Source organism: Haliotis rubra, unplaced genomic scaffold (assembly GCF_003918875.1).
Source record: "Haliotis rubra isolate DU_JTF1 unplaced genomic scaffold, ASM391887v1 Scf601, whole genome shotgun sequence".
NCBI classification, from domain to species: Eukaryota; Metazoa; Mollusca; class Gastropoda; order Lepetellida; family Haliotidae; genus Haliotis; species Haliotis rubra.
This window is the reverse complement of record NW_025767304.1, coordinates 291244-316263: the sequence shown is the minus strand read 5'-3', so window position 1 is coordinate 316263 and position 25020 is coordinate 291244. Positions and strand designations below refer to the sequence as shown.

The window sequence follows — 25020 nt, the reverse complement described above, 5'->3', positions numbered from 1 at the left end:
CTTTGACCACTTTCTAAATGAAAGTGTAATCCCAAATATGACATATGTTTCATTTGACCACTTTCTAAATGGATTGTGTATTCACAGGAACAAAATATGATACAACCTCCTGATCAGACATCCAAAAAGAAAATAAGTTCAGTTTTCATGTTTTCAAAAAAGCAAAAAAAAATAATAATTATAATTTTTTGTCTTCCATATGTCCACACAGGTTCACAAAGACATAATTTCTTGTAACATAAACTTACACGAAAGTCCCATGTTTAAACTTAATACGCGGCTGGTTGAGACATGTTTTATCTTAACGTCACAAAACAATTGAACATGTCTCGATCGAATCCTCCAAACTTGATCCCCTTACACCATTCCCTTGTCTCAACCCATCACACTAGACGAGACAACAAATCAACACTGATATGGGCTAAACCACCGGGCTGACATCTACTGCACGAGAGCCTTACTGCAACGTTCATATCTACACGCTTTGTATTCTCTCCCTGACTTAATCGTCTCGGTGGACTTTGTATAAGTGCTGATACCACGACGCTGCCTGCCCAGTCACGCCCAATGCTAAACCCCTACAAACCCCCGCCTTGTATATGGCTGGATGGATAATAAGCGCTCGGAAGCCGTGTGGAAAGAAACATGGCCAAGTGGATAAAAAAGTCTTATGTAATATTTAGAATTTCATCGGTGAAATTTTACTATTAAAATATCAACTTCTCATGAGAGTGTCCAGTTTTCTCAATACGGTTTATAATCGAACTGTTGTGAAATATAGTGACTCGATGTTGTGAAATATAATGACTCGGGTGTCATCGGTTGTAGACGTGTTTCGTATTGGTGATGCGGACGTTATCGTGAACATCAGTATTGTTATCACGTGAATTATCTGCTATATTGTGAAATGAGAATACGTTTAATATTTTGAAATATCTATTCAAGTGTTTATAGAATAAAGCAACATCACAATCAATTACCCATATCAGTATTGCTCGACAACATAATTAATGAGGCCTTTTGTGTATATATATATATATATATATATACTCATTACAATTCTTCAAAACTGAAAATGAAATCTAACACGAATACCAAAGCAAGCAATATGTGACTGCTCCTGTCAAAAAGTGTAATAGATACCTGCGATGTATGTAAAGTACATGGTGCTGTTAAGAGCAGTGTAATCAGCTGTGTACCACAATAGACAATGATGACCGATCAAAGAGCAGGGGGCGTAATTGTTGACATGAACTTTGATTAGAAGTCGTTGCACATAGATAGTATATTATCAATCTGATTGTACTGTTGATGGGCGTGCGTAGCAGTGAGGACGTTCAATTCCTCTCGATGATGTACACGTTTTTGTGAAATGTACACAAAATCGTAGCTTGGTGAAATTGACATATAGAAATTGACAAGTGTCAATTTCAATCTGAAATGGATCAAACATCGGATCGTATTTTCAAAGAAGGGAATCTGTCTCCGGTAGTGTACAGTTTCGCGCAGATGAAGGGCGTGACGTCGACGACACTTGTAGATTTTTCATGTCGATTTACATGGAGTGTAACGGATTTCAAAGAAAACGACAAGGACCAAAACATGTCAATTTCATCCCACCCGGAACCGAGATATATTTCATCTCAGCGTCATACTCCTTCAAGGGATTCTTTCAGCCACCTTCACAACCAGCCGCTCTGCCATAACAGTCAAGCCTACCCATGTCAAGCTGCGTCGAGCCAAATGTCAAGCCCATTGTCAACAACGATGTCAGGCCCACTGTCAAGCCCACTGTCCCACCCTCTTTCACTTCCGCTTCCGCATATGCGAATTCCTAACTACAATCAGTGTGCATACCCTTGCGGACAAGTGACCCCCAAAACATTTTCTCCGGTCCTTATCTACCAGCGGCCTTCTTTGCCACTGGACGTAAGATTCAAAGATGCCGAAGTTAAGGAGACCCCAAATTCCGCCTTTGAAAGAGACCGGTTTAGGTTTGGATTACAGGGACTTGAATGCAAACGAGGTAGGTGTGAAAACGTTAAGGCAAATGATTGTACAAGAAACTGTTTCGGATTGACTTCGGATGGGTACCAAAACTCTCTTAGCCCCGAATTCAAGAGATCTGGGCTCGTTGCCCCGTATCAGCCCGCTGTTCAAAACCAATGGCTTCCTCGGGCAAGAGATGGGACAGAAAGTGAAGTTTTTAAATTACCTTACGGGGATAATAGTACAACGAGCGCATTTCAAGCATGGAGACCACATGAGCCGAAGAGGAATTCCAGTTTTCCTTATATTCCAGAGTATAAGCCGAGCTGCCAACAAGCTCCGAACACTGATAGTGCAAAGTTGAAATTCTTTCTGGACACGAAATACGGACTTACTGACGGTTCCGAGTTCCCTGTAGCAATGGACCCGGAAATGGGACTAAAACCGGAGTTTTCATCAGGATTCCCATCGGATTATCCGTTCGAGACACCATTTTCTGACCCCTTCCTGGAGATGCTCAATGACCCCCTGCTGACCCCGTCTTCGGAGGAGGGCGAAGATCGGAGGGGTAGAAAGTATAAGTGCCCCTACTGCAGCGTGTCCTGCGCCAACAACGGTCAGCTGAAGGGCCATCTACGGGTTCACACAGGTAGGACAACAGCGATGTTCATACCTTAAACGGGGCGGTGGGGTAGCCTACTGGGTAAAGTGGTTTGCTCATCACGTAGAAGACCCGGGTTCGATTCCCCACGTGGGTACAATGAGTGAAGCCCATTTCTTGTGTCCCCCGCATGATATTGCTGGAATATTGCTTAAAGTTGCGTAAAACTACACTCACTCACGCTCACTATACCACAAACAATGCCAAGTCGGAAGGCCAAGCTGTTCATGACAATGTATTTATGGTGTCATTATTCAACTCATGAATTAATTTGACCATGGCACCAGTAGTAATAGTAGTAGTAGTAGTAATAGTAGTAGTAGTAGTAGTAGTAGTAGTAGTAGTAGCAGTAGTAGTAGTAGTGAGTGAGTATGTTTTCACGTTGCTTTTAACGCTGCTTATTTCAGTAGTATTTCAGCATTATCACAGCGGAGTACACCAGAAATAGACTTCACATATTGTTCCCATCGTCTGCGGCGTGACGAACGAAGGCTTTACCCACTAGGCTACTCCACTGCCCCCGTGGCTGTAGATGTGGCGGTCCACGTTGTAGTGGTAATAAGAGTCGTGGTTCTCTAGCCATGCCTATTACATGAAATACTTTGAAAGTAAAATCCTTCGGCAGTTATTACGTCGCGTGTCTGTATACCCCGTCACGTGTTTTTTTAGCACGTGTCACAATGTACATCCCGTTTTTTATTCGGTTCAGGTGAGAAGCCATTTCACTGTGACTTCGTGGACTGTGGCCGAGCATTCGCCAGGAACGAAGAACTGACCCGTCACCGCCGAATCCACTCCGGACTCCGTCCTCACACGTGCAGCACGTGCGGCAAAAAGTTTGGAAGAAAGGATCATCTAAATAAGGTAAAGGATAATTTAGAAATAAACACATGTTGTTTTCAGCTATACTTGTAGACTTAGTATTGTTTAGAATGCCATTTGATGTTTCTAAACAGTGGGCATATTTGAAGTTGCAGCTTGTCATGCTGTTTTAACTTAACCCCAGGGCTACAGATGTTTTATCTGTTCATTCGAAGATGGCACTCAGATATGAGAGTTGTATAAAAATAGAACGCAGCACAAATACAGCTGTAATATATAATTAATTGTTTATGCTCTCGGTAGTTGGATGGATGTCACCATGAAATACTTTACTGTGGTGAAATCCTTCAGAAAATTAGTATGTAAACGAAATGGGTATCTATTTCAACATGCAAATGAGCATCAAGATGAGTCAGTGTATTAGGTTTTACTCCACTTTGAAGATCATTGCTCGATATTGTGGGAATAGTTTTTGGTTCGATTGTTTAACGCAATATTCCAGCTAAATGGCGGCGGTCTGTAAATAATCGAGTCTGGGCCAGACAATCCAGTGATCAAACAGCAAGAGCATCGATCCACGCAAATGAGATACGATGACATGTGTCAACCAAGTCAGTGAGCCTGAGCACCCGATCTCGTTAGTCTCCTCTTACCACAAGCATGGGTTGCTGAAGACCAATTCTGACCCGGATCTTCACGGGTCTCCAACAGGTTTTGACTGTGCCAGTGAACAATATTTGGATGAAGACGGTTGTTTAAATATAAATATCGAGGAAATCTCCATTCAGGTGTGCTACTATACTTAAGGACAATACATTTATGTACGTGACAGTGGTTGCAACTGCAGATTATGAGTTTCAATAACCTCCCCTTTTCACTTAAGCTTTGATTGGCAGCGGGATTTAGTTTCTCCTTCATATATTCAGGTCTCATCTGCGTTATTGACTCTATACGTGTTGAGCATATTGTGGTGGGACCAGTGAGTGTGAGAGATTATGGTTTTATACCGTTCTTACTATTCCAACAACGAACCCTTGGAGTATAATGTTGTCTGAGTGGGGCATTCATGCTCAACTGCCGCATGGTATCTCAGTGAGCTAGCACTATAAAACCAGCTTAAGTCTGGGCTAGTGCAAGCAGTCACACATACACACGGATGCACGTCGTCATATGAGCGAAATAGTACGGCGTTAATCCCCATTTCACCTCACCTAGCCTTTTCTAGATGTATTGTATTGGGCCTATCGATACTTGTGTCATCTCACGGGCTGATGATGTTGTTATTTGCAGCACCAGAAGACGCATCTGAAGACGGCGGAGAAGAAGGTGCATATGTGTAACGTGCCCGGATGTGAACAGAGGTACACGCGATCAGACGCACTCGCTCGCCATCAGTGGGGAGCACACGGAATCAAATCAAAGTCACCAAAATGGCGGACACAAGTCAGAGACAATAAACAAACATGTGTTTAGAGCGCAGGGTCCCGATCCACAAAGCATTCGTAACGTTACGAGCTCTCGTAAGTCTATATTATATCATTTGCTTACGAATGACGAACGCTTTGTGGACAGGGTCCCAGAATAACTTATTAAAGAATGATTCTGTAAGCAAATGGTTCTGTCTTTTCTTAATAGGTGACGTGAACAAGTAATTAAGACAACAGTTGCGCACAGTTTGAACGATTAACTGTGAATCTGAGCAAAGTCTATTTCGCCTTCCAGCACGTATAAAATATATAGGTGGATAAACTCGTGTATGTGATCATTTGGATTTATATCCCCCTCTCTGTTTCGATTTTCTTAGGTGAGGTGAGGTGAAATTGGGTTTTACGTCGCACTTGAGAATATTTCGCTCATATGACGACGTGCATGCGTGTGTATGTGCGGCTGCTTGTACTAGCCCAGACTGAAGCTGGTTTTATAGTGCTAGCTCACTGAGATACCATACCGCAGTGAAGCATGAATACCCCGCTCAGACACATTATACTGATTCCGAGCCGACCAGTCCTTGTTGTACCCATTAATGCCGAGCGCCAGACAGAGACCAACAAGTACCACATTTTAACATCTTTTGGTATGACGCGACCGTGGATCGAACCCGCGACCTTCCGCTCTCCGGGCGGACGCTCTAACCACTACACCACGGAGGCGGTCGATTTTCTTAGGTACTGAATGGAGTGGTTACCGTGCGACCACACATGTAGCTTGGAGTTCTCTTGTAGATTATCGTACTGTGCGAAGTGGAACACTAGCTGATGATTTTAATAGAATATATATACATGGTGTAAAAATTCATGGAATGATCAACATCAAAGATACATAAATTGTGACGATTCAGCGTCCATGTTATAAATCACGGGTGTGCCGGTCGACGCATCCTTTCTCTCCCCAACCCCACACCACGCGTATGCACGCTTGCACGGACGCACGCACCTCACATTTCTGATTAAGCACTTTCATGATTGTTCAAGGGATTCGGGACACGGGCGAACAGGCCATATTTATTTTGCTGAAACACAGACGGTCTTGGGTTCGAATGTAAAGAACTCCTTTGGTTAGTGTCACTAGGTTTGTCAGTACCATACGTGTGCTGATAATGTACTGGCAAACAAGGATAAGTTGAGCACCGACCTGACAATTCACCCGTATTAGCATGTATGGGTGCCGCCCACTGGCGCTTGCCATTGTTAGCGAAGGGGCCCCAGGTTGTCCGCGATCAAGTGTAGTGTGGCTTGCTACACCGACGTGAGAGTCTTATGAGCAAGGCGTGTGCAGCTACACGCGGAATCAATTTCATCGTCATGTAATGCACGTGCACTAGCCTACATCTGCTCTACCTTTCACAAACCAAATGGGTTTGCTCATTGCCGTGCACCGCCTATTTCTCGTAAACGCGTTCTCTTCGCCGGTCCTACTTATCCTTGTTTGCCAGTACAACTGTGAGGCCTCCAACATCCAACCCCCTTTCAAGCAGACACATTTGCTGCAGTTTGAAACACGGTTTGAGCTCCATTCGCTGAGCCTTGGTTTGAATAAATCCACGAAGTCGATCGTCAACATTCTGGGTTCATTGGTACTTTTTCCACTTTATTGTTTTCAGCAGCTGTTCCTATTTTTTCTAAGTTCCTATGATTTTCGAGTAAACATGCTTTTCTGTATATCCTATTACGCATCCCATTGAACGCCCAGTTAGGCCGATGTGGGTTATTTCGACATATGCTTTTTGCAATTGTGTAAATTTTAAGGATACTGAGTAACAGCCTAAAAACAGTTTCTATTTCCGACAGTACTTTACCCCTAATTTATGTCACGATATGTGTATGAATTACCGGAAACAAACGGAAATTGAGATTAGACCCGTAGGTTTGACGCCATTCTCCTAACCGAAATGTTGTTAGGGCTATGTGCGCCCTGCAATGTTAGTACAGATTACACTAAGTCATTTCGTCGTAAGGAGCTTCAGTTCCAAATTCCGGTTGCCACGACTCGGTATATTTAACAGTTGTGGCCCGCTTTACTGGAAACAAATCTATCTCAAACCATCACAAGAATTCCTTTCGTTTGTACGACCACAACAAAGCTCTTATGAAATGGCCATGCGAAATACAATCAACAAAATCCTACTGACTTGTTGATTGTTGTTCATACTATCATCCACCAATTTGCCTGACCTCCGTGAAATAGCTTCAGTGTCATTTTAGTATATCATAATTCGTGAAATAGCAAGACTACTGCGGACTACTGTAAAACGCAAATTCATTCACTCCAATATCTGACTGTTACGTTCAAACGTTACTTTCACATACTTTGACCATTTCTGGTGTTCCCCCGCCGTGATATTGCTGGAATATTGCTAAGAGCGGCGTAAAACCCAACTCACTCACTCATTCACATACTTTGTGTAGCTTTGATGTGTACACAAACAGGAAAGTCCTGGGTAACGGATGCAGCGTTACCTTATGGATACTAAGTTAAGTTGAGTTGGGTTTTACGTCACATCGGCATTTTTCCAGCCATATGCTAAGGTAAAGATAGCCGTTTTAGTATTGGATAACACCATGAAATCGGAATTGAAAGACAAGATAAAACAATGTTCCTTGGCTTTTTAAATTGATTAATGACAACTACGGGCAATGGGAAAGCAGTCTGAACAGATTCGCCCTGGTTATGAATCTTGGTCTATCAGCATCAGGTGTTTGTGTGGGTTTCATCATAATGGGGAACCTATATGGCCTTTGCTGAAATAGAAATATACATAGACCTACTCATTTACTCACTCACATCAAGGGAGTTCTGAGTATTGGATGTATAGACAACAGGCAGGAGCAGAGAACAGAATGAAACTATAGCGTAAACCTCAAGACTCAAATTCTTAATTTCATCAAAACGTTCATTGATATGACAAAGTCAATACATACAGGTAACTGATATGAAGCACTTTAATATTTAAAAGTACATCCACTTGATTGAAATATAACTTTTCAAAGGCCCTTAATTCTTTTTGTTAATCATATTTTATGCCAAGATTCATAAATGACACTTGATCGTAACTAAAGAAGTTAACTTTAAAATATTTTGTGTTTGGAATTTATTATTTTTTTTATATATATTTTGTCTAATATGTTCTAACGTTCAAACAATAACTATGACATAAAGAGATACAATATCACCAGAAGAAACAACAACAGCATCTCTCCACAGTGGCTCCTCCCGCAGCCACAGGTATTACACTGCGATTAGAATTTAGAATAAATATTTTGAGTATTTTGTAGTATTTTTATGTTATTTTTATAGTTTTAAAATTAAAGTTAAAACCTATATTTACTCAGGTTCTAATATCATAACAACTCATAACGACTACATGGTCAAAGGTGAAAAGTGTTTATAAACGGGCTCTGCTCACGACCGAAGCGCCTGCCCCACCACTACTTCTCCCTCATTCTGCTTTTACTTCTTGAGAGGAGAATTCTTTATTACGGCCTTATTCTTCCTAGCACCCTTTGCCTTCTCCTTGGCCTCCTTCTCTTTCTCCTTTGAAGCTTTCTCTTCCTGAAATTTCTTTAGACGTTCTTCCCGCTCGCACAGCTTCTGGTGCGCTCTCATCTTCTTCATGAGGTTTTGTCTCTCCTTCTCAACAAGCACCGTCTTTCTTTTGATGTCTCGATCGAGGGCCCGCTTCTGAACCTGCTCCACAAACCTGCAGTGGACAGTGGCACGCACTTGAGACTGGTAAATCATTGTTTTAAAGGGTAAAAGCAGATATTAGTTTTGAATAAGAATAGGCGCATACCTGTCAAAACGAGTGGCATCGGCAATTATCTGGCGCTCTTCTGGGGTGTACTGGCCTTTGACAGGCATGCGCTCCAGACGTCTGGGTGGTTTCCCACGACGGCTGGCTACGCCATCCTTGACAGCAACCGAGAAAGAAACTCCACCTGAGCGGTGGCGGTCAGGGACGATACCTTCTTCTCGCAGCTGATTCAGTATCTCCTCCCCGGATAGCCGGGGTGTGGGCTGACTTCTGGCGAAGTACAGCTCATGTGGACAGTTGATCTTGCCCTCTAAAGCTTCCTTTGCCGACGTCTGGTTTTGAGACCGCGTCTTTGTCTGCTTGCATCCCATTGTGCTGCTGAATGTGACAGAGCTTCTACAAGCACGGCTGACCTAGACAAATGGCAGCGGGACAATGCTGAGACGAAACTTAAATGTGACGTCACCTTATTATGACGTCACAGAATGCAACACCCAGTCATAAGCTGGGCCCCGTCTCGCATATCGCAAACGTTAACGCGCGCAAAGGGAACCGGGAACCAGCTTACGCCCAGTCAGCGCTGGTTCCCGACTCCGCTTTGCGTATTAGCGCCACCTTAACATCAGCTGGGTCCCGTCTCTCATATCGCAAGTTGACGCGCGTGTTGGGAGCCAGCATACGTGTCTGATTCCACCGTCTGGGACACCATACACAGCGATTTGAGAAAGCGACGTGCGACCTACACCTGAAGACGGTTGGGTGTTATATCTGAGGATGTGTCTTCCCAATAATTCTAGAATTGTTGAATTATTAGAAAAGCAGCAAGTACAAATAAACGTTTACCAGTTAGGTTAAGGTTTCTGCAATGTCATGCCATACAAACCCAAAGGTTTAGAGATCCGAATACACACATATCTACCATTATGTTCAAGAGCTCAGCCACGTATATACTACCCATCAACAGTTTAGACTCACTATATAGTGTAAATGTAGCCACTTACTTTAGTCAACTGTTCTAAAATAGATTTTGCAAAATGTTCCATACTGTTTAAAGGTACTGTTTACACATGAACCGATGTATTGTAAAACAAATTCGTAACGTTGAAAAGATTATTGTCATGAGTTCAATACATGATGAAACTCAGTGAAAATTGGTGATTTCTTAACAAAACTTCACACCACGCATCTGCAAAACGCAGCTGTTCACATGCACGATATTTGCACATGCGTTTCAGCAGTTTGATGTATGATCCTCATGCAATTCATCTGCATAAGGTTTGCAGTTGGTTCCCCCAAGTTAGGGGAGAAATTCATCTTCGTTGTAACCACATATATACTCTTCGAAAAATGAAACTTGACATAGGACAAATTTGAATTTGAATTTTAGGAAAATATTTGACACAAACCAAACCATGCTGAATCCCAGCATGTGAGGGAATGGTTGCCGACGACAAAACGTTTGAAAGAAACGTTTAACAAAAACGTAACGTTACACTCACGTCTGTAGTGAATCGCTAAAACGCACCCTACATGAAATGCACAGCATCATGGAATTGTGTATCACCCTGAGCTGAAGCCTATAACTGTAGGCCTAAAAAAACACATCAATGTTACTCCACATGCATTGCTTGAAGCCACTATAGACGACAAGAGAATGAAAAGACTGACAGAAGCTCAACGACACAACGCCATCGGCCGTTTACAAGGACGGACATCGCAGCATGATGTGGCAAGGCACTTCAGCGTGTCCAGACAGACCATCTCAAACCTATGGACCCGATACAACGCCGCCACCGCCGCCCAGGATCGCTACATCCGGTTGAGACATTTTCGTTCAAACACCGCGGCCGCATCATCCACAACAATCCAAATCCCTGGACAGCTCCGAATCTCTGATCAGACAGTGCGAAAGCCAGAGTTTTTGCCAGAAGACCAGTTCAACGTCACGTCGTTCCCTACATCAACGTGATCATTGGAGCATGACAATGCTGACCTCACGTTGCGCGTGTTTGACAGGTCTTCCTCAAGCAAAACAACGTTCAGTGGTTACCTTGGCCTTCTCGATCACCGGATTTGTCCCCATTGAACATCTATGGGATAATCTTGATCGACGCTTGCGCCAGCGTAATCCGCCACCTCAGACACTACAAGAACTGCACACACTTCAGCAAGTGTATCCAGTGTATGAAATAAGGACCGCCGAGACGGTGGTTACCTCCTAGATTTACCCCATTGAACATCCGCCAGCCCGATGGTCTGGTAAAAAACTTAAATGTTCCATATATCTGTGTAACTTCACCATATTTGGTCTGGTTAAATCCATTTGTGTAACTTCACCATATTTGGTCTGGTAACTTCAAAATGTTACCAGCCCTAAATGGATTTAACCAGACCAAATATGGTGAAGTTACATGATGTCTGACTGGATTTTGGGCTTATTTCATACACTGGACTGTATCAAAACATTTCTCAAGACAGCATTCGGCATCTCCTTTCTTCTGTGGGTCAGCGGTGCCAAGCTGTTATCGATGCTCATGGTGGTCACACCAGATACTAACATTTTACTCTGACCAAGTGGCTTTAATAGCCCTCTGTGGTTTTACCACTTTCTGGATAATCATGTTTTGTAAATTTGTAAAGTGATGATTTTACTGTAACTGAGCAATGATGTCGTGTTAGAATCAGTTATATGCACTCAGTAAGTAAACTCCAAAACAACATGTCAACTTTCTTTTTTGAAGAGTACATATACATAACATATAGTGAGTGCTTTAACTTAAGTGAGTCTAAACTTATGGGTAGTATACATTATAAATGGAACACGCGCCAAACCCCGAGTTAAACAATCTTAATTGAACTCACATCTTTGGACAGCCATTAGCCGCTACTTATGTGCGTGTGCGTTGATCTATGTGTTTGTAAACACAAATATATATTTGTGATCACACAGATCGTTGAAATTTCAAGTGACTTAATTATGTTAGAAACAGCATATCTTTGTCACAGCTTCATTTAATGAATGAACGAATAATCATTGCTTTTCGCGGCATCAGCAGGTGTTTAAATAAACTATGACTGAGACAATCATATTTGAAAATATATTTAGGACAGCAAAGGAAAATTTGTGTGTGTATGTGTGTGTAAACTGGAAGAGAAATTGTGTTTTTCAAATTGTCTGTTCCTGAAAACATTTATACTCAAATCACACAGGATTCACAGGCTCCAACCCAGTTCAAACCCAGTCGTGTCTTGCATTAAACGGAGTCAGACATCCTTCTGTCGACAGGGCACACTCAGCTTATACCTCGGTCTATGCAAAAGAACAATGAGCTCTCTACACGTGGTCCTGTTTTGAGTCAAGTGCATAATGATCCCATGGTTAAAATGTTTCTTCCAGCTGACTGTGTGTACTGTGTATCATCGATGCTGTTTATTGAAACTGTCAGGAAATGGCCTGTCTAGCGCACACACACATCTTGAACGCATCGGAATGGAGCAGATGATACAGGCTACAGATTTACATAAACACACCCTTCTAACATTGCATAACAGTTTTCCTTGGTGTATTACAATGATGACTTTACCTGCATTGATAATGTTTAACTAGGCTACCCCATCGCTGCCTTACTATACTACCCATCAAAATTTTAGACTCACTAAAGTAAATATAGCCACTTTTTTCAGTCAACTGTTCCAAACCTGTTTTGCAAAATATTCCATACTGCTTAAAGGTACTGTTTACACATGAACTGATGCATTGTAAAACAAATTTGCAACGTTGAAATTATTGTCATGAGTTCAATAAATGATGAAACTCTGTGAAAATTGGCGAATTCTTCACAAAACTTTACACCAAAAGCGCAGCTGTTCACATGCACAATATTTGCACATGCTTTTCAGCAATTTGATGCATGATCCTTGTGCATTTCATCTGCATAAGGTTTGCAGTTGGTTCCCCGAAGTTAGTGGAGTAATTCATCTTCGATGTAACCACATATATATACATAACATATAGTGAATGCTTTAAGTGAGTCTAAACTTTTGATGGGTAGTATATAAAACAATTCAAGAACACAACACAATATTAACCAATCAAATTGATAATATTTTATTCATACAACTTTTTATAATGCAACAAAGCTGATAAACAAGATGGTTTTACCTCCAATTTTCAAAATGTGAGACACAATATACTACAGCCATGTTCACAAATGCTTGATGACAAATGGGGGTCACTTCACCAGCCTGTCTACATATCACTGCACAATTCATGTACACAAATATTCATCCTAAATGGCTGCCTAGTTATTTCTTGGCTGCAACTGGTGCCTTGGGTTTCCGTAATTTGCTGAACAAGTAATAGCCGAAGAGGGTTCCGTATGTAGCCATGACCCACTGAAATAAAAAACAACATCTTTGTAATGATTATCTTTACTAACAGATATTGACACGATTCCTCCATCCTCATCCTCATTCACATGAACATTCTTGAAAATTAAAAAAAATAACCAAATAAACAAAAACTCATTAAAACAAAACTATTGCCTCTGAAGACAAAATTATCTTTGAATGAGCCTTTTTTCATACATGCAATCTGAGATGTAGAAAACTGAAAAATCAAGAGTCCCAGGTTTTGCTGGGCCTATAAACACAATAAAGCTTAAATAATAGCATTCAATGTGACAACTTCTGTTGAAAGTTATACCAATGCCAAATTTGGCGATCAAAATGACTGAAATAAGGAACTGACTCCATGTTAACAGCCAAATTGCTGTTTATTGCCTTTTGTAGCTAAGGGGCCATTCATAATTTATAGCTAGGTGGGTGATGATGATTTTTATGAAGAAGCATGTACAATGTGAATTGGAACCAACCCCACCACCCACCCCCCCAAAAAAAATAAAAAAATAAAAAATAATAATAATAAAAAAATATCAATATGTACAAATTGTGACCCCCCAGCATGTCATGTACAAAATCAATGACACCGCCTCTAGCACATGTGTACAAAACTGATGATCCCCCCCTACCTCCCCAAACAAAATGGGTGACCCCCACTTTAAAACATCATCAGCCCCCTAGTCATAAATTATGAACAGTCCCTTATTCAAGTCTATTTTCAATTAACAATTTTCAAGTTTATGAACTGTCTCACGTTTAGCCTGCCTCTCTTTGTGTAGGAGTTGAAGTAGAACTGCAAGCCCTTGTAGTTGGCTACTCTCTCATCAACAAAGTCTCCTGACATGACTGCAGCCTGAAAACAAAATAGGACAAATCTTACAGCCACAAGCTGTAACAGGCTTTGTACAGATATCAGCCACGAATTTTAAAACCTTGTAGTCCTTGAAAAGACAAAATCAAATATTTTAAGGCCTTACAGAAACGTTAAACATAAGTAGTCAGATAAGTACAAGGTTTATAGACTGTGGGGACTGACCATTAAAGGGAAGTAACTCTTAGCTACCTACCTATGCTGGGAATGTTTTGCTTCATGATGGCAATTAATAAACATGTTGGCATTGCAAGGTACTTTCTATGCATTAGTTTCCTCTAAAATCCTAACTTGTTCACACACTTTTCGTAATTTAGGGGGTTTTTTCAAGGCAAATCCCTGGTTATTAGAACCTTTTCATAGCTTCAGAGCAAAACATTCAAATTTCAGGCTTTTTCATGTCATTGCCAACCCTGTGTAGGTGCACACCATAAAATTCAAAGTGAAGTAATGCACATTTACATTCCAAATAAGTCAACATTAGGGCTACAACAAATCCATTATGAGGTGAATACAACACATATCACAAATGGCCACAGAGTAAGCACAGCAATGTGTCATATTTAATTGGCACTGATACATGATTTCAACTAACACAGGTTGAAAAATACCATTGCCTGATACCCAGGTTGAGTGGAATTTTCCGGTCGGTCAAGTAAATATCCACATTAAACTTTACCGTGGTACAGTAGTGCCAAACTACTGAAATGTTTTGATATAAGTATTTTGATGATGAAATAAAAATGTAATTGCTACTAAATTGTTAATTGTGGTCAAGTGAAAAATAATATTTGGTTCAGTGGATTTTGAAAGTTTACTGGACCTGTGTCCAGTGGAGTTTTATAAAAATTTCAACCCCTGAACACAGTCACCTTGGTCTCATCAGGTGATGTTAACCAATTTGCTGGCAGACACAACTAAGGTGAGTGAGTTGGGTTTTACACCACATTCAGCAATATTCCAGCAATATCACAGCAGGAGAACACCAGTAATGGGATTCACATAGTGTACCCATGTGGGGAATCGAACTCGGGTCTTCGGCAATACGAGTGAACGCATTAACCGCTGGGCTACCCCAACGCCCCTGGTCAGTTAATGAATTTATAAGAGGCGTAATTAGTAGTATACCACTCAGACTACCATCTCACATTTTGCATGTCTGGGGTAATTACTGAACCTTATAAATTCTGTTTTGAAATGGCAAAAGTATTACATGTTATGTAACATGCACATGGAAGGACAGCAAGAAAGGAATTATCAGTTGTGTTCCAAAAAATTCAATCAAAGGATTAAGTGATAAAATAAAGTTCAGTTGGGAAACTGATATTAAGTTACAATATCCCCAAATGTTATATATATCTTACAATATTAGATTGTTAATAGACATGTGACATGGAACATGCTTCTTTGACAGCTGCATATGTATGGGATATTGTTCCTTTATCTGGATATTGAGGGACATGCTCCTCGAACAAGGTAACTGGCTGATAGTATTTATTAAACTTTTGTAGCTTGTAATTTACGATTTGAACATTTAGTTTTCACGGGATCTAGTCAAATGGTCCGAAAGACAAAAGGGCTGAGAAGTGCCAAGTCAAATGGGGCGATGGAAAAAATCAAAAGGGCCTTATTCTTAGTCCTATGGGCCGAAAAGTTTACAAATGTTTTTCATTTTTCATTGACATATATTGCATTAAAACATAATATCATAACAATAATAAAATGGTAATTGCCAAGCAGTATAGATGAGTAAATCCACATACATAAACACTACCTTTTGACAAATCCGCTGCGCAAGATAAAGGTAATTAGTCAATCAGCGTGTTATCGGATAATCCTTTGATCAATGTTTGTTTTTGTAACTCAGTTGATAATTCCTCCTGCTGCACTTCCATGTGCATATTACATAACATGTAATACATTTGCCACATCAGACCTTAATTTATAATGTTGAGTATTTACTCCAGACACGAGAATGCCAAATGGGAAGCTTTCCAGGTAATCTGAGTGGTGTCAGACTACACTTGACTACAACCCAGTTTTCATTCATCTGTTGCATTAAAAATCCATGAAGCAATCAATCAGAAATATCTCAGATATTGCAATATGTGGTAAATTATAAATAATCAATGATAATATACCAGTGATTTACAACCCCTGCGTTCTGAAATGTTATTGACGTAAACACGCGAACACAATGACAGAAACTGTTCAACCACCTAACAGATCGTGTTAGTTTACGGTTTGTTATATACATTTCTGTGTAACCCCAAATTTCGATCTCGGAAATTTAAAATCTGACAGAGGGTTGTGATGCACATGTAAGAAGATACAGATTGTCAACTAATTAAATGACAGCATCGTAATGATATGAATCTTTGTTTCCACCATGATGATGCATCACGATGTCATTACAACTCAAACGTCAAGGACTTTAGGCTTTTGCAAAAGTAGATTTTCAGACCTCCAATCGCCCTACGCATTGTGTCTTGAATTTTGGATTTGTCCAACACACAAAAAGGCGTTGATTCAAACAACTTACTGAATGTGTGGCATATTAAGTAAAAACACCGATTCATATATTCCTAAATATCTACTGAAAGCATTCGTTTGTTCAAAAATACCTTCTGGTTAGGTTTTCAATGTCACAGTGTCTCCGGAAACTGTGGTGGGCAAGGAAAGTAGGTTCGGGGCGAATTTGTTTCATGCTATTTCAGATAACATTTGGATGGATAGAAAATGATTACGTGACATTAAACAAAGGATTGTCGCATGGCAATCAGTGGAATCGGGTAATCTACTATAAAGACTTATGCGGATATTTCATTATTTATCGTCAATGTTTGACTGGGCTCTGTCTACATGTAATCTTATAACGTGCTAAAGTGGAAAACGCAGTTCTTGATGTCGTATTATTTTTTTAAGTAAATATATTTTAGGTTTTAGTTCTATAAGTGTAGGTACGACACAGTCTAAACACTAGGCACTCCAATTTGCCAGGTTTTAAGCTGTTAAATACATGGACGATGTAAAACTATTTACTGCTGAACTTCAAATATGGCGACGCCCATGAAAACGTGGATTTGAAGAATCGTACCACGGACAGGCCAAATAACAGTCAAGGAACCCTGCAGGTAAGACAAGGTAAGTGTCGCAAACAGTGTGCTTTTAGGGATACAACCATATATCTGTCATGATTATCGCCTTCCTGTCTCATGTGAGTTCACATTTAGGTGTTCAGCTACATTTAACAGTGAAATTTAGAAAACAATGACCAAGTACTGACATTAGATCTATATCGATAAAATGTGTCTTTTATAAGAAATCCAGTGTCTCCTCGGTTATGTCTTCAGGACCTCACCAAAATTGAAGTAATCTGCAATCAGTTTACACGACAATGATCAGGTTGGGGAAACCTACTGTTTGGCAATCAGAACATTTACACTTGTATTGCTGAATGATCAGGTTGGGCGTAAACCTACCGTTTGGCCTATCGGGCTATATTTGAACATTATTATTATTATTTCACAAACTATCAATTTCCGCACAAAATGGTTTTATATGATCATAGAGATGAATAGTTAATGGACCTCCTCAGCTTGAAAAAAAGTAAGTTTTTGGACAAAATGGAAATTTATATCATGTTCAGGAAAAGATGTTTCATTTAAGAACACAATTTTGCATAGATTTTCCTTTTGAAAAATAAAACTGAATATGTATGTCATTAATTTTCAGTGAAAATTGTCAAAAATATTGTAGACTTAAATTTAATTAGCAATTTCCAAACTCCTTTATTATGTGATGAAAATGCTCAAAAAGGCTTTGAATGAAAAGCTTAAAGGTCCCATGCAACGTAAAACACAACTTTGCAGATTCTGATACCTTTCGGTATGGACTTACCGAAACAAATCGTCAAAAATGCAAATTCAACTTATAAAGTTGAAAAAATAGCGCGATGAAAAAACGCACTCGCGAAATGGGAGTTCAAGCGTTTCACTAATTTACCCCAGACTTTTCTGGGAAAAGCGAGGTTTCAACAGCTGGGCTGCGCTTATAGCCCGTGCACAGTGAAGTAGGTTCGGTAGCTTGGGCGGTTGTCCTGTGAATAATCGGTGAAGGCTTTGGTGTGAGCTATTTTTCTAATGTTTTGTTGATATCTCACAGTAGTGAGCTTTTATATGTTATGACAGTAAATTAACTGTTTATATAATTTCATTTGTCTATTTCACCATCGTTCTTCTTACCGAGTCACTTTCAGTTCGATACTTAAAAGCAATGCCATTATTTAGCGTTGACAGAATTTCCAACTGTGCTATAGTATGTCGTTTGTCACAGACTAAACTCAATGTCTTGTTTTATTGACACCTGTGTGTCTGCCTGCCTGTCTGCTAATGACAATATTCAATACACAGCTGCTATCACTGACCACATGCAATTTGAACTTAACACCAATCAGGCTATACACCATAAACAAAATGCATTGATTTATGGCCCGAGTTAGGTCTCTGTCACATTATGTAATTACACAGACAGGCAGGTGTGATACTTGAACACATGACATGTTATGATATCTGTCACAAAAAATGAGCATGTATTTACAAAACCCAACATCTCTATATATACACACACAATCAGCCGTGAGGAGGCATCTGCAAATGAAGAACACTTGAGTCCACCACAAAGGGTTGGTATCGGTTCCGTTTCTTGGTAAGTAAACCCAAGTACACAATATTGCACTTTTGATTTTCAGTTGTAAATTATAATTTTGTTTATATGTTTTTCAAACCAGCAATGTATATTATATGTCAAGAATAAGTGATAATTGTGTTTTAATTATGTTTGATTTTTGGGTTGCATGTGACCTTTAAGACATCAAAACTTGAATGATATTAATATAATCATGCGGAAAAGCACCACTTCAAATTTATTTGATAAATATCATAATTATAGGCCGATCGGCCTATAGCAAAATAGGCAGAACGGCCTATTATATCCTGTTTGGCCTATTATAGGCCGATCGGTAGGTTTCCCCAACCTGATGATATGTGATTACCATTTCATGATTAGTATTATGAATATAGGGGTTGTGATCACTCATAATTGATCATGTTTATGAGGTATTATCTGAAATGGAATGTTGTCTTTGAGTTTGTTGCGGGTTTTTTACCTGTAGACAGTTGCTGCGTCCCATAACCACTCATCATGCTCATAACCAGATATTGAACAACAGCAACCAATGAATCAAAGTATGATGATTATTTATTGAAGTGTAAAAGGAATATATGTTTGACATGTATAATGTATGAATGTTTGAAGTACATAATGAATATATATTTGAAATGTACACACAATAGGGAGTGAATGTTTGAAATGTATAATGAATGACTGTTTGAAAAGTATTTGTCCAAGGAATATTGTTATCTAAGCTGCAGGAATAAGTGATGATTAAATTATAAGAAAAATATATCTTGTTTGTTAATACAGTCTACATGGTCTATATCGGTTAGTGCAATCCATTTTGGACCTTGAAGTAAATGGGTACGGGTCATCCAAATTTGGGTATGAATCACCTATGGGTATGGGTCAAACAAAAAAGGATCGAATGTTCCACAGCTTGTATGAATCTGATGACAATTTTAGGTTTGAGGAAGCCATTTTCATTGGCTAAATCTTTCTGGTTGCAGATTGTTTAGTATTTTTTATAAGTAGTACATGTCAAAATAAAACTAAGAAATATAATCTTGAGATGGCAGATATTTAGGTTCCATGCCATAAGTGAGTGAGTGAATTTAGTTTTATGTTGCTTTTAGCAATATTCCAGCAATATCACGATGGTGACACTGGAAATGGGCTTCGCACATTGTGCCCATGTGGGTTTAACCACTAGGCTATTGCACAGCCCCCTTGCCAATAGAGATTTGGAAACTGTCCTAATACTAGAAATGTATTATATATTTTCATTGGCATTTGACAGGTAATACAGATAATGTCGAAACCATCCATGAAAAAGATGACTCTCGTTGAGGACTTCCCAAGAGGAGGCATCAAGAAGATGCCTCAGAAGAGAAAATCAAATGGACCAGTTCAAGAACTGTTCAAGGTAATTTGCTTTGTGGTAAATTTAGTTCACCATGTAACGGTTATTGCAATTCATTTTTAAGAATCATTAAGAAAGTCCCACAGAAATTACCAAAATGAACATGTGCCCAATGATAATAGAACAATCTTTATTTTGTGAAACAAAAGGCGAGAGAACATTGATTTACCATTGTTTAATAGTCCCAATCTATATTTTTTCAATTTTGTTTACTGCTAAAGAAAGATTAAGGATCACCCAATCAATACAAATTACTGTTGTTAATCTTTCATGGCATGATAACTGTGGTTGTATGAAAGAATTGTGTGGGCCTGCACACACTTGAACCGATTTTATCATCTTCACATTATTTTGAAGACTTTCACACAAAATCTTTTCACATGTGGTCACAAATTATTAGGGTTAACTAAAAAGATTGATATTCAGAAATGTGGTTGATGAAAAAAGTATTAATGATTATTGATATGAAAATGTTGTCGTTGAAACAGACTTTTCATTCGCTGAGTTAATATGCAAGTTAGGTCTTTATTCATGGGCCACTTCAAAATTATATTCAGGACGGTTTTGCTGAGTAATCCTTGCTAAGTGTGTCACCAACGTGAAATATTTTGATTTCTTTCAGACTTTTTCTACATTTTTGCTCAAAGTTACTTCTCTGATATTTATTAATAATGGATCAGTATTCAGTTAATGGTTATCGATCTATGATCTGTATTGTTAGCAAGCTCAACAAATTCACATCTCAGCAGTCACATTTATGTTTCTCCCAAACTTGTTTTGAACCCGTGAAGGTCCGGGTTAGAATGTGCCTTCAGTAACCCATGCTTGTCGTAAGAGGCGACTAACGGGATCAGGTGGTCAGGCTCACTGACGTGGTTGACATATGTCACCGGTTCCCAATTGCGCAGATCGATGCTCATGCTGTTGATCACCAGAATGTCTGGTCTAGACTCGATTATTTACAGACCGCCGCCATAGAGCTGCAATATTGCTGAGTCCGGCGTAAAACTAAACTTACTCACTCACTTGTTTTGATTATGGAATATTTCTTCAGACAAATGATAGTGAGAAGAGGACAGATCAGCATCAAAGCGGGCCAAAGAAAAAGAAGTTCAAGCATGGAAAGCAGAAACAACAACAAATCAGACACACTCCTCAGCCCCAGAAGAGTTCATCCAAGTTTGAGAGTCTCCGGTTTAATGTAAGCAGGACAATATTGACAGGAATACAGCATTACTATCTGTTGTTGTAATACTATACTGCTCTTTCATATTGCCATGACATACAACCTGTAAAGATCCGGGTTAAAATAGATCTTCAGTAACCCATGTTTGTCGTAAGAAGTGACTAACGGGATCGGGGGGTCAGGCTTGCTGACTTGGTTGACACATATCATCGTATCCCATTTGAGTAGTTCATGCTGTTGATCACTGGATTGTCTGGTCCAGACCTGATAATTTACAGACATCCGCCATATAGCTGACTGCGGCGTAAAACAATACTCACTCACTCACTCATGTTGATTTTGTTCAGTTCATGTTACAGGAGCCTGATGCCAATTATCTTCAGAACTAACTGTCGATCAGTAATTAAGGGGGCATGTTGAAAATAGGCTACCTTTCAATCAAATATTCTTTATGAGAATGTGTTATTATTTTATACTTAGTGAAAAGTATGGTTGGAATCAGTCTTCAGCATGCAATTTTACTTAAGAGGTTACTAACAGGATTGGGTGGTCAGCTTTGCTGATGTTGTTGATGATGTCATCAAATCCCAACTGCATAGATCAATGCTCATTATGTCAAGCACTGGCTTTCAATTAGATTTGATTATATACAGAGTCGTGTGGAAGGAGTTTTGCTGGGTATGGTGTTAAACACTTGTTATAATTACATGTCTAGCCTATTATTGGATATTGTTTTCTACACTAGCACATTGAAGTTGGGATGCACGTCTTGTGTTGCGTGGCCAAAGTTGGAAACTACAGCTTGACCATGGACCTACCGGGTGGTCTGCAGGGAGAGGTGGCCATCACAGCCATCTCCGACGCCTACACTGGCCAGCTCAGCAGACTGACCAGTGATGACTATGAAGAGGAACAGGAAGAGGTAATGATGGCAATAGTTAAATGTCAGTAACACATTATGACACTGATGAGACCCTTGTAAGGATCTGTGATAACCCATTAAAATCTTTATTGGAATTATTCTTCAGCAGCCCATGCTTGTTGTAAGAAGCAATTAACAGGATTTGATGATGAAGTTCTCCGGTTTGGTTAGAACGTGTCATCATTTCCCAGTTGTGTAGATTGATGCTCATGATTTCAGTTACTGGAATCATTATTTACTTACCGACATCATATAGCTGGAATATTGCTGACTGTGCTAAAGAAGCCAGAAAAATGAATAAGTTATAAAATAGTAATAATTGCCTCTCTTCTAATAATTCCAATAAATCAGCTTCACTAATTGTCTGTAATTGTATTGTGACATTATAAATTGGGGAGTTTCTTCATTATGTTGTTGAATATATTTCACATATTTTATTGTGCAAGTGTTAAGTGCAAAAGAAATCATACATTGAGGACTAATGCTACCAGGTTGTCTGTTCATTTTCAGCTGATTGTTCGTTAAATGTTATTTAATGCCCACTTTGGTTTATGTATTTTGTGAACATATGACACTGTACCTGCAGGAAGTCGCCCTCCTCAAGGACATGTTCAGACCAGGACTTATCCTACCATGTGAGGTGACGGCTCTCAAGATACGCTCCGGGTCCAAGAAGAAGATCTTCCTCAGCATGAACCCCAAGCTTGTCAACAGACAGCTGGAGATGGAGCATCTTGTGGAGGGCATGGTAATGTGTGTTAAGATATCAAGATGTCCTTTACTTCCGGGCGGTGGGGTAGCCTAGTGGTTAAAGCGTTGGCTCGTCACGCCGAAGACCTGGGTTCGATTCCCCACATGGGTACAATGTGTGAAGCCCATTTCTGGTGTCCCCCGCCGTGATGTTGCTGGAATATTGCTAAAAGCAGCATAAAACTAAACTCAGTCAGTCAGTCAGTCCTTTACTTCAACAGTGTCTCATCATACAGGGGACACATGACGAGTGGATTGGTCTTGTCAATTGTTTTCAGGGGCGGATCAAGGATTTAGGAGAAAGGAAGGTGCACATAAATCATGGTCCAAAGGTTAGGGGGAAATGCTCCTAAGGGAAACAAATTGGGGGAGAGGGGGTCTGTGCACACACCCACCTCTCTCTCTCTCTCTCTCTCTCTATTTCTCCTCTCTCTCTCTCTCTCTCTCGCTCTCCCTCTCGCTTGCTACTTGCTATATACACACTGTGAAAAGTACCTGACGATGATTTTCTTGTGGCATCACTCCAACAATAGAAATCCGTGAAGATCTGGATTAGAATTGATCTTCAGTAACCCATGCTTGTCGTACACAAGAGGCAACTAGCAGGATCGGGTGGTCATACTCTCTGACTTGGTTGACAGGTCATTGTATCCCAATTGCGTGAATTGATGCTCATGCTGTTGATCACTGGATTGTCTGGACAGATTGCTGCCATATAGCTGGAATGTTGCTGAGTGCGGTGTAAAGCTAAACTCACTCTCTCACCAACATTACATTTTCATAGAAAAATGACTTGGTGAAATAGATGATAGCCAACCGAAGGGGTAGACACAGCCACATGATCATCAGTCTCAGTTAGGTGAAAATTTAGAGGGGGCATGATGTTGTATGATTTTAGGTGATTTTAGGTGATTTACATAACCCCAAGTCAACAATGAGTAATGGACTAGTTTGATATGAACAGTGGTATCTTACTCTGTACTTGCAGCTCAGAATAATGTTTCATCTCTCCTGCATGAAATAATTGGCGATCCTCAGTTGATGCAGGCCCTTGCCAAAGTATTTTCCTCAAATAAAATTTTAAAAGTTATAATTATAAAGTCAAGAATCACATGTGGTGTTGAATAAAATATGTTGGAATTAGGTAATTTGTCTTCCTTCTGCTGGTACTGTTACAGTCAGTGGTCTGCTGATGCTTACCTGAGTGACAGAGTTGTCCCCCTTGGCTGTCTTGCCCTTTCATTTGGTTTGGTTGTTCTTTAACGCTGCTCTCAGCAATATTCCAGCTATATGGCTTATAAGTAATTGAGTATGGACCAGACAATCCAGTGATCAACAACATGAGCATCAATCTACGCACTTGGAATACGATGACATGCGACAACCAAGTCAATTGCGCACATCGATGCTCATGCTGTTGATCACTGGATTGTCTGGTCCAGACTCGATTATTTACAGACCGCCACCATATAGCTGGAATATTGCTGAGTGCGGCGTAAAACTAAACTCACTCACTCACTCCAATGATGGAGGGAAAACATACCAGCGCCTTGAGCATGTATTATTTGCGTGGATATGTGCGCTATATAAGTATCCTATAATAATATATAAGTATCCTATAATAATATATAAGTATCCTATAATAAATATCCTGTAATAATATATAAGTATCCTATAATAATGTATAAATATCCTGTAATAACAGGTAATCTGACATGGCTTGTGAATAAGACAAAACACATCCTTCCAAATGTGGGTGTATATTAACCCGTTGACTGCAGTGTTAAATGTCAAACAAACAGTCATATAGGCTACAATTCAATTGACAAAATAGTGTGACTGTTTTTTAAAGAGTTATTCATTATCCTATACATAAAAGTGTTTTGTCAACATGTTCATCTGATGTGATCCCAAAATGTTTGTTGCAGGTACTGCTTGGCAGTGTGAAGTCGTGTGAAGATCATGGCTATGTTTTAGACGTTGGAGTGGACGGTGTGACTGCATTTCTGGCCAACAATCGGGAATGAAGGTAGAAAGCCTTTGACAATAATACACCATTTCCACTGTGAA

The 25020-nt window shown here is 39.8% G+C and overlaps 2 protein-coding genes and 1 long non-coding RNA gene across 3 annotated transcripts; 1 reads left to right on the top strand and 2 right to left on the bottom strand.

Moving 5' to 3' along the window:
- Positions 1 to 1312: 1312 nt before the first annotated feature.
- Positions 1313 to 5080, top strand: LOC124255511. The gene is made up of 3 exons (XM_046689446.1): positions 1313 to 2638; positions 3360 to 3514; positions 4763 to 5080. Exons 1-3 carry the CDS (start codon positions 1441 to 1443, stop codon positions 4943 to 4945), a joined length of 1536 nt encoding a protein of 511 aa, XP_046545402.1. The 5' UTR covers positions 1313 to 1440; the 3' UTR covers positions 4946 to 5080.
- Positions 5081 to 8419: 3339 nt separating this feature from the next.
- On the bottom strand, positions 8420 to 9160 carry LOC124255518. Its single transcript, XM_046689454.1, has 2 exons — positions 8763 to 9160; positions 8420 to 8669 (listed from the first exon to the last, which is right to left on the bottom strand). Exons 1-2 carry the CDS (start codon positions 9092 to 9094, stop codon positions 8420 to 8422), a joined length of 582 nt encoding a protein of 193 aa, XP_046545410.1. The 5' UTR covers positions 9095 to 9160.
- A 3647-nt stretch (positions 9161 to 12807) lies between these two features.
- On the bottom strand, positions 12808 to 16719 carry LOC124255525. Its single transcript, XR_006892700.1, has 3 exons — positions 16620 to 16719; positions 13879 to 13977; positions 12808 to 13118 (listed from the first exon to the last, which is right to left on the bottom strand). It is a non-coding gene; the product is annotated as an uncharacterized LOC124255525 (long non-coding RNA).
- Positions 16720 to 25020: the final 8301 nt, after the last annotated feature.